General features: G+C 37.8%; 1 protein-coding gene and 1 pseudogene across 2 annotated transcripts; both read left to right on the forward strand.

The window, feature by feature from the left end:
* The first annotated feature begins 36 nt into the window (after positions 1–36).
* LOC310740602 (heat shock 70 kDa protein pseudogene) lies at positions 37–3004 on the forward strand (annotated as a pseudogene). Its single transcript, XR_014538225.1, has 2 exons — positions 37–399; positions 757–3004. The product of XR_014538225.1 is annotated as a heat shock 70 kDa protein pseudogene (transcript).
* Positions 3005–5507: 2503 nt separating this feature from the next.
* Positions 5508–9972, forward strand: hsd17b1 (hydroxysteroid (17-beta) dehydrogenase 1). The gene is made up of 6 exons (XM_083566095.1): positions 5508–5775; positions 5870–6031; positions 6444–6623; positions 7014–7107; positions 7222–7402; positions 7534–9972. Exons 1-6 carry the CDS (start codon positions 5679–5681, stop codon positions 7699–7701), a joined length of 882 nt encoding a protein of 293 aa, XP_083422221.1. The 5' UTR covers positions 5508–5678; the 3' UTR covers positions 7702–9972.
* Positions 9973–10101: the final 129 nt, after the last annotated feature.

A 10101-nucleotide genomic window follows, 5' to 3' on the forward strand; every position in this document is an offset into this window, starting at 1 on the left:
TTTCACTTTCACTTTTTGGTTAAAATTATTTTTTTATTATTTGTCGTATTAGAATAGTAAATCGTGTAGTGGAGGAAGTGGAGAAATGATCCAGAACTCACTAGAAGCTGCTCCTCTTTTCTAGGCAGAATGGTATGTTCCTGACTCAGAGGTGGGCGGGGTTTAGTCAGCTGGTTCTCTCCTCTGATTGGTCGGTTTTGCAGGCGCTGTGGAGAAGCGGGTAGAAAGAGCGAGAAGAGAAAGAGCGAGTCCGCTGGTGAATATAAAAGAGAGAATGAAAACGTGTTCACCAAACAGCCGTCAACGAGTAGTGAGAGCTGCACCACCGAAGAGGAGCAAAGACACACATTTAACAAGAGATAACATTTAATCTTCATATATTTCAGAAGAATAATAACTGTAAGTACCAACATTTATCTCCAGTACGACTGTCATTATATAGCAGTATTTATAATCACTTTCAAGGACAAATTGTTCTCAGTAACTGTGGAGAAAAAAATCATAAAATGTTTAAAATGCAGATCTTAGATATTATAACTTTACAGAATGTCCAATCAGAGAATAAATCATTTAATTTATAATAACTGGAATTAAATTGAAGATCTTTAACAATAATTGACATATGCATGTGTAATTCTGTATTCTTGTTAGTTGTTAATTGTTTGTAATGAATAATTCACTGGTTAAAATTGATCGTACACATGTAAAATGTACCTGTATTAACTTCTGTCATTGTTTTGTGTCTGTCATTTGTAGATATCGGACAAAACAATTACGATGTCTTCTGCTAAAGGAATTGCTATTGGAATTGACCTGGGCACCACCTACTCCTGTGTGGGGGTGTTTCAGCATGGAAAGGTGGAGATCATTGCAAATGACCAGGGAAACAGAACAACACCCAGCTACGTGGCCTTCACAGACACAGAGAGGCTCATTGGAGATGCTGCGAAAAACCAAGTGGCCATGAACCCCAACAACACGGTGTTTGACGCCAAGCGGCTGATCGGCAGGAAGTTCGACGATCCGATCGTACAGTCTGATATGAAGCACTGGCCTTTCCAAGTGATCAGCGATGGAGGAAAGCCAAAGCTTCAAGTGGAGTACAAAGGGGAGACAAAGTCATTTTACCCTGAAGAGATCTCCTCCATGGTTCTGGTGAAAATGAAGGAAATCGCAGAAGCTTATCTTGGACAGAAGGTAACAAATGCTGTCATTACTGTTCCTGCCTACTTCAATGACTCTCAGAGACAGGCCACTAAAGATGCTGGAGTGATTGCTGGACTGAACGTACTAAGGATCATCAACGAGCCCACAGCTGCAGCGATCGCCTACGGCCTGGACAAAGGCAAGAGAGGAGAGCGCAACGTCCTGATCTTTGACCTAGGAGGTGGTACTTTCGATGTTTCAATCCTGACCATTGAAGATGGCATCTTTGAAGTGAAGTCCACAGCAGGAGACACTCACCTGGGTGGAGAGGACTTTGACAACCGCCTGGTCAACCACTTTGTGGAGGAATTCAAGAGGAAGCACAAGAAAGACATCAGCCAGAACAAGCGAGCCCTGAGGAGGCTGCGTACAGCCTGTGAGAGAGCCAAGAGAACCCTCTCCTCCAGCTCACAAGCCAGCATTGAAATCGACTCCCTGTATGAGGGCACTGACTTTTACACTTCCATCACCAGAGCACGCTTTGAAGAGATGTGTTCGGACCTGTTCAGAGGAACACTAGAGCCGGTGGAGAAAGCCCTGAGAGATGCCAAGATGGACAAATCCCAGGTCCATGAAATTGTCCTGGTTGGAGGATCTACAAGAATCCCTAAAATCCAGAAACTCCTGCAGGACTTCTTTAACGGACGGGAACTGAACAAAAGCATCAACCCAGACGAGGCGGTAGCTTACGGTGCTGCAGTTCAGGCCGCCATCCTCATGGGCGACACCTCCGGAAACGTCCAGGACTTGCTGCTGCTGGATGTGGCTCCACTGTCACTGGGCATCGAGACAGCAGGAGGAGTCATGACCACTCTGATCAAACGCAACACCACCATCCCCACCAAACAGACACAAATCTTCAGCACCTACGCAGACAACCAGCCCGGAGTCCTGATCCAGGTGTTTGAAGGTGAGAGAGCCATGACCAAAGACAACAATCTACTCGGGAAGTTCGATCTGACGGGGATCCCACCTGCACCGCGTGGAGTTCCTCAGATTGAGGTGACTTTTGACATCGACGCCAACGGCATCCTGAACGTGTCTGCTGTGGACAAAAGCACCGGCAAAGAGAACAAGATCACCATCACCAATGACAAAGGCAGGCTGAGCAAGGAGGAGATTGAGAGGATGGTGCAGGAAGCAGATCAGTACAAAGCAGAGGACGATCTCCAGAGAGAGAAGATTGCAGCCAAGAACTCCCTGGAGTCGTACGCCTTCAAGATGAAAAACAGCGTAGAAGATGAAAACATGAAAGCAAAAATCAGTGAAGAGGACAAGAAGAAAGTCATTGAGAGGTGCAACCAGGCCATTAGTTGGCTGGAGAACAACCAGCTGGCTGAAAAGGAGGAGTTTGAACATGAGCTGAAGGAACTGGAGAAAGTTTGCAACCCCATCATCACTAAGCTGTACCAGGGAGGAATGCCAGCTGGAAGCTGTGGAGCTCAGGCACGATCCGCTTCAGGAACAAACTCCCAGGGACCAACTATTGAAGAAGTGGATTAAAAAATGGACTTTACTTTTACTGATTCGTCAAAATATTAAATTATTCTCTGGAAAAATTTGGAGTGATAATTTTTGTCAATGTGGCCAAATTAGATTCATGTTTAATACTGTATCAGTCTTTTGGCAAATTTTAAACAGGATTTATGCTGTAAATGCTGGTGTATATATATTCTTTCATTTATGTATTTATTGTGAATTTGAGAGATAAGATATAATAGACACAAATGCTGAAAAGATTATTTGTATAAATAGATTTTAATAAATGTTTGTTAATAAAGTCAATATTTTGCAGAAATTAATCCAATCTGTTCTTGTTGAATCCTGAATTTAAATATAAGACAAACTATAAGAAAAGGAAATATTGTTTATTGAAATAGCCCTTAAGTACAATTAGTTGAAACAATAAAAATTCTAAAATGTAGAGAATAGTGAATCATTGTTTATATTATTTTATTGATTATGTAGTCCAGTTTACAGAGTTACAGGTCATCTACTTGTAAGTGCGATCCTTAAGTTGGACAGCAGAGGTCAGTATTAGCTGACTTGGAGCCTTTTCAGCACATTTGCACTACAAACGCATTGATTGAACAGAATTTAACCTAACAAAGCTATGAAATATTTTGGAATCTGCTGTTGAATTCCAGTCCTCCAGTCTTAAGCATTTTGTAAAATACCTGTAAACAAATAACCAGAAAAAATAATAGGAATTCGACCAGCCACTCATGGGAAGGTTCACATTGTTCCATATTTTTGCCATTTGTGAATAATAGCTCTCACTGTGGTTCACTGGAGTCCCAAAGCATTAGAAATGACTTTATAACCTTTTTCAGACTTATAGATCTTAATTACTTTCTTGCTCATTTGTTTCTGAATTTCTTCGGATCTCAGCATGATGTCTTGCTTTTGAGTATCTTTTGGTCCACTTCACTTTGTCAGGCAGGTCCTATTTAAGAGATTTCTTGATTGTAAACAGGTGTGGCAGTAATCAGGCCTGGGTGTGTCTGGAGAAATTAAACTCAGGTGTGTTAAACCACAGTTTTAACAGGGGGTCAAACACTTTTTCACACAGGTGCATGTAGTCTTGGATTTGGTTTTCCCTCAATAATATCAACCTTCATTTAAAAACTGCATGTTGTGTTCACTTGTGTTATATTTTAATAATATTAAATTCGTTTGATTATCTGAATCAGATGATAACACAAACTACAGATCCCATAATGCAGCGCTTCAGCTGCCTTACCGAACGCTAGACTACTTGAGAACATTCCAGCGTCAATCAAGTCGAGCTTCTGTTGATGTATTTAACCCTATTGTAACGTTATTGTGAAACAGCGCCTCACAGTGGCGAAGAGAAAAGTTGATTCTGAAAACAGCCTTTTAAAAACGATGGGATTCTGAATAGATGTTTACTGACACTGCGGGTAAACATGTGTCTTATTAAGGGAGTTAATGTGGCTGTAATTAGGGAATTTAATCTAAGACGAAACTACGAGACAAAATATCAGGATAAGATGAAAAACCGTAATGCAGAGCAGAAGATACAGAAAGCAGAAGAGTTAAAGAAGAATCTGACATTTCACCAGAGCAAAATCACAATGTGAACCTGGTGTGAAATCAGAGGAGAAATCAGAGGCACATCAGCCGGTTATTTACTGAGGGAGAGTTTCTGAAGAGCTGTATGATGAAGCTGTGAGACGTCTGGTGTTTGACAGGAGATATTTTTATGGAGAGCAAAATATTTTAAGGTTTTTAAAGTTTATTTATTCTGGAATAATATTCCTGTCTGTTATTATTCATATTTATGTTAAAAAAAACAATGTTTTAGTGTGTTCAATGTAAATGTTTATCCTGTTCGGCCCGCTAACTAAAATATGCTTTGAGTTTTGGCCCCCTGTGCAATTGAGTTTGATGCCCCTTGGTGTTGATAAATATCATTAATTATTAATAATAACATATAATTAAAGGTAAATTGAGCAAACTTGATATTTCAGAAGTGTGCATCAAACTGGTCGGTACCCAAGAAGTAGCTTTCGGTGTCAGAAAGGTTGGTGACCACTGCACTATACACTTCCAATTTAGAGGCACTTTCTTGTACTGAAAAATCACAAACAAATGCACATTTACAAGTGTGTTAAATTCTGTGATATTCATTCATTCATTCATCTTCTCCCGCTTATCCGTAATTCGGGTCGCGGGGGCAGCAGTCTAAGCAGATTCCCCAGACACTTCTTTGTGTCCAGGGATCGGGCTGTCAAGGCCCCCGCCTTCGACTGCTGCCCAATACTCTCAGCACCGGTCCCTTACGGTCCCTCCTGCAGGTGGTGAGCCCACGGGAAGATTCTGTAATATGTCTATGCAATTAAAAATTCAAACTACATCATAGAAACAGTAAACACAGTAAAAACCTTAGAATAAAAAATGATAGAAACTTGTCTTAAGCTGGTTTTAGGTACTTTTGTTCAAGCTTTGGTTCACACTGGACCAAAAAAACACTTAAAAAAAAAAAACCCACAGCCACAAAGTTGTTTAGATTCAGTTAAAATCAAGCTTGAGTTAGGTTTCAAAGTCATGCTTCACAATTGTTTAATTTAATTGATTAGTTGTTTTGGAACTTTTATAATTATTTATATTTTTTATTATTGATGTATTTTGAGGTCATAAGGTCATTAAAATGTTGTAAATTTCGTGTGACTCCGTGTGTTTGGTAGCATGCAGTCTCAGTGCACCTGTGTACCTATTTTAACGGGAACGCAGGAACCAAAATGTTTGCTTTCAAGCTGACCTTGTGATCATAAGGAATCCTAAAACACCCTCCCAAATGGTTCAAAGTAAAAGACACAACAGCAAGCAGCTGTGAAAAGTGTCTTACGTTCTGCAAGAACATTAACACCATTCCTGCTCTCATCCTCGGCCCAGTGGTGCTCTCTTTTTTTTCCTCCAGCTCTTTGGACTGAGACTGAATTGTTCTGATGGAGCAGAAGGTAGTTCTCATCACCGGCTGCTCATCAGGAATCGGACTAAGTCTGGCCATCCATCTTGCATCAGATCCATCTAAAACATACAAAGGTAGGTACATTAACGATCTGTGGTACTTACTTACTTTGTATGGCGCTTAATTGTTAAAATAACCCAATTTGGATTGCATTTTGCTTTTGTTTAGTGTATGCCACCATGCGTAATCTGGATAAGAAGCAGCGCTTGCTGGAGAGTGTGAGAGATCTGCACAATGAGACCATGGCCATTCTGCAAATGGACATAACAGATCAGCAGTCCATAACAACGGTCCAGGGAAGCATCACAGAGGGCCGAGTAGACATACTGGGTGAATGAAAAAAATGTGTCTCAGAAAGTCTTAAAATAAAATAAAACTTCCTGAAACACAGATTTCAATATACAGCACTAAATCTACAGTATACCTTCATGATTTCAAAAACCTACTTATGAACATATTTCATGGTCATAACAATATTAAATGACTATTGATAATGTTTTGAAATGTTTTTTTTATACACTTGAAAAAAAATTACTTTTTGAAAGAACTTTTTTTTCTAACAGTGTACAGTTTAATTATAACAAGAATAATTACAGACGTTTTTTTGTAAATACCAAATGTACAAAAAGTCTTGGCGTCTTAAGAAACAATTCATTTTGTAAATTGAATTGAATTTATTTAACTTTATATCTGACCCCCTACCATCTCTTTTTTTTTTTCTCTCTCTCTCTTTCTTTTTCAGTATGTAATGCAGGTGTGGGGCTTATGGGTCCCCTGGAAGCCCAATCAGAAGACATCATGAGAGGAATCTTAGAGGTGAATCTGCTGGGTACAATCCGCACCATCCAAACATTCCTACCCGAAATGAAGAGAAGGAGACAAGGGCGAATCCTGGTCACTGGCAGCATGGGAGGCCTACAAGGTGAGAATTTAAAACAAAGACTTTAAGGTTTTTTTGAGGAAAAAATCTCCTTTTGTTTTTATCATGCGTATTAGATTTTTTCCAAAAATCTTTTTTTTTTTTTTTTTTTTTTTTTACAGTAAATGTATATAATCCTACACACAGATTGAATAGAATATAAAAGAAACTAATAATACAATTTATAATCTTTCTAAGCTGTAAACAAGAAAAAAACTAAATCTATAAATAGGCTTGATTAACATCTTTTATTGAAAGTCTAATAACCGCAAACATTTTAGCTACATTTGTATATATTAAAGATAAAGTGTTTGTATATGATATTAATTTTGTAGTGATTTCTCTCTTTTGTTGGTGGTATTATAGCTGTGTGTTTGTGTGTGTATGTTCCAGGTCTTCCATTTAATGAGGTGTACTGTGCCAGCAAATTTGCAGTAGAGGGAGTCTGCGAGAGTCTGGCCATTTTGCTGCAACACTTCAATATCCAGTTAGTTCTCTGGCTGTATTCAGAATCGTCACTCACAAGCTAGAACACTATAGCTAGATATTAAATATAGTTATTTACTATACCTTACTACTAACACCCTTTCCCATGATGCAGTGTGAGTCTGATAGAGTGTGGGCCAGTAAACACAGACTTCCTGAGGAACCTGAAGAAAACAGAGGTGAGTGATGAGTCTGTGGAAGTGGACGCACACACCCTCCATCTGTATGAGATGTACCTGCAGCACTGTGAGAAGATGTTCCAGAATGCAGCACAGGACACTGAAGACATCATTCAGGTGAGCTCAGCTAACACCATACAGGCAGATTATGTACTGTATATGGATATGGATGTGTTCCTGATTTTATATAATTGATACTACCTGCATAGTATTTATTTTATTCTACAGCTGCTCTGCTTGTCCCTTAGGTCTTTATGGAGGTGATCCAATCTCAGTGTCCAGTCTTCCGGTACTATACTAACAGCACTCTTCTCCCTCTGAGTAGCCTTAAGCTGACAGCGCTTGATGGCTCACAATACATCCGAGCCATGAGTAAGCTTATATTCTCTTCTGAGAATGCAGAAACACAGAAATAACAACACACTTCAATACCAAGGTGAAAATGTTCATTTTATTCAGTGAAGTTACATATTGTATTAGTTTATTTCAGCTCTAATTGCTTGGATATAATCATTATACTGCGGACACATATAAATAAATTAAACTGTATGTGCATTGTCTAGCATGTTGAAATAAAAGATCATGTTCTATATGAAAGAAAATGTATAATCAAAATGTTTTCTTACTGCAATAAAAATAAACAAGGGGCACAGTGTGTTTACTGATTCAGCTGTATCTTTATATGTATGTATGACATAAAGGTGGCCAACAAGAGCAAATTTAGTCAAATGAAAAGTCATATTACTGTACTTTAAAGTGAAACTTTAGAATAATGATCATTCGAGGTCATTTAGATATGAGCCATTAAGCCTTCACTTGCCACCAGCCAGAATGAACAACATAAAGGTACCTCTTTCACTCTCGTACACAAACCTGATCGCTCATTGTATTTTAGAAACAAGGCTGTAGTGTGTACTGTCATTTTTCCCCTGGAAGATTTGAGTAATTTATTTCTCCAAAGCAATACTAAGTGCCATAGTTTGAACAAGTCTCCGAAAGCTATGAATGTAAATACTTAGAATAAATCGTTTTTTTTTTCTGTTGACACCATTATTTTCTTGCCATCTTACTTACCATCTTTCTATGCTGACAACATTGAGAATCCAAGGAAAATTACATTCTTTAAAATGTATTCCCCATGAAACATTCTTACATACATTTCAAGTTATTTTGGAACTTACCCATTTAGCATACCAACAACTTTAACTAAATATTAGAATATTGAAGGTATTACAAAGAATCTATCCAGCCTTCTTATTTAACACAAGGTGGCAAAGGAGCCTGGAGCTTTTTCCAGGGAACTTGGGGCACAGGACAGGGGCACTATTGCACACACACTCCTGTACATATGAAAATGCCAATCAGTCTACAAGTTATGTTTTTGGACTGGGAGAGGAAACCAAACTACCCAGAGGAAACACCTGTAGCATGTGGAGAACATGCTTGTACTCATAGATCTTCAGAAACTTTCATTTTGTTGCTCACACTTTTTTATTCACTTGATTGTTTTGGTCCTATTTCCCAGAAAGAAAGGTCAGATCCATGGGAATCAGTATGTTTTGACTCAGCGTCTGAACACAATCAAATGTAACTTGTTCTCCGTATCTCGTAACCAACTACTATTGTTTTGTCTGTGGAATTTTCCATTATAGAGATGGGAAGAGTTTTTCTTAGTCACGTTTACTCTATCTTTGGTCTGCATATTTATACGTATAAAATCAAGAACAACTTGTATCTGGTGATAACTATATTTCTAATGATCTTACATGTTATATGTTCAGTTCTGACAATTATAATTTCACTCTGATGACAAATAAAATTTTATTTGATTTGATCTATTCATAAGATTACAAACAGCACTATAGAGAATTAGCAGTGAAGAGAATATCAGTAAATTACAGCACTAGCGATTTGTGTTTGTTTAGTGCATATTGAATACTTTTGAAAATAAACACCCCACTGATATTTGACACACCAGCCAGAAAGGTATCTGCTTAATTACAGGGAAAAATTTGAGTCTTTCTTTGTTCTAGTTGTGGAGTATTTACTTACTAACGTTGAAAGAGCCCTGAAGCACAATGTGCACTTTTAACTAAGAAGACTTTAAACATTTTGCAATTGTCTATCGTTAGAAAAGTGCCATAGACGTAAAATTACTAGTGCACTTTTAAAGCTTTAGTCTGAAAATTATATAGGGTCCTCGAATCAGAGAGAGAGGAGGAGTGAGAAACACACCTAAACTATCTGTTTGTCTGGGGCCTCTTTTAATAGTAAATACTGTATCATGTTTGTTTTATTCTTTATATAATGTTTTGTAATACATAAAAAATTTTGTTTTTGTTTCTGTATGAAAAAAAAAGATAGTTGTTTATTAACATTGTCATTATTATAGTATTAGATTATGTATTTGTGCTTGATTTTATTTTCAAATGTAATTCTGTATGTAAAGACCAAAATATTTATTTAAACACTATTTATTTAGATTTCAGTGTTTATTTCTTTCTTCTTGTTTCCTTCTGCTGTCACTGGCACCATTTTCTTAACATATTTCTGTGTTGATAACATTTAGTTCTCCATGAAAACATGCTTACATATATATTAAGTTATTATGGAACTTACCCATTTATCAAACCAAAAACTCAAAATAAATATCGGAATATTAAAGATTTGTAAAAAAAAAAAAAAAATAATAATAATAATTCTATTCACCCTCCTTATTAACCACAAGGTGGCAGAGGAGCCTGATATTTTTTTACCATGGAATCTAGGGCACAGGACGGGGGATCATAATGGACAAGACAGCAACCCATCAAATA

Source organism: Silurus aristotelis (genome assembly GCF_946808225.1).
Source record: "Silurus aristotelis genome assembly, chromosome: 17".
In the NCBI taxonomy this organism is placed as follows: Eukaryota; Metazoa; Chordata; class Actinopteri; order Siluriformes; family Siluridae; genus Silurus; species Silurus aristotelis.

Bases quoted from the DNA above. Each gene is read 5' to 3' on its own strand.
- hsd17b1 (XM_083566095.1), top strand. From the start codon at position 5,679: ATGGAGCAGAAGGTAGTTCTCATCACCGGCTGCTCATCAGGAATCGGA. The intron at 6,624-7,013 runs GTGAGAATTTAA...TGTATGTTCCAG, and splicing joins CAGCATGGGAGGCCTACAAG to GTCTTCCATTTAATGAGGTG. The intron at 7,403-7,533 runs GTGAGCTCAGCT...CTTGTCCCTTAG, and splicing joins ACACTGAAGACATCATTCAG to GTCTTTATGGAGGTGATCCA.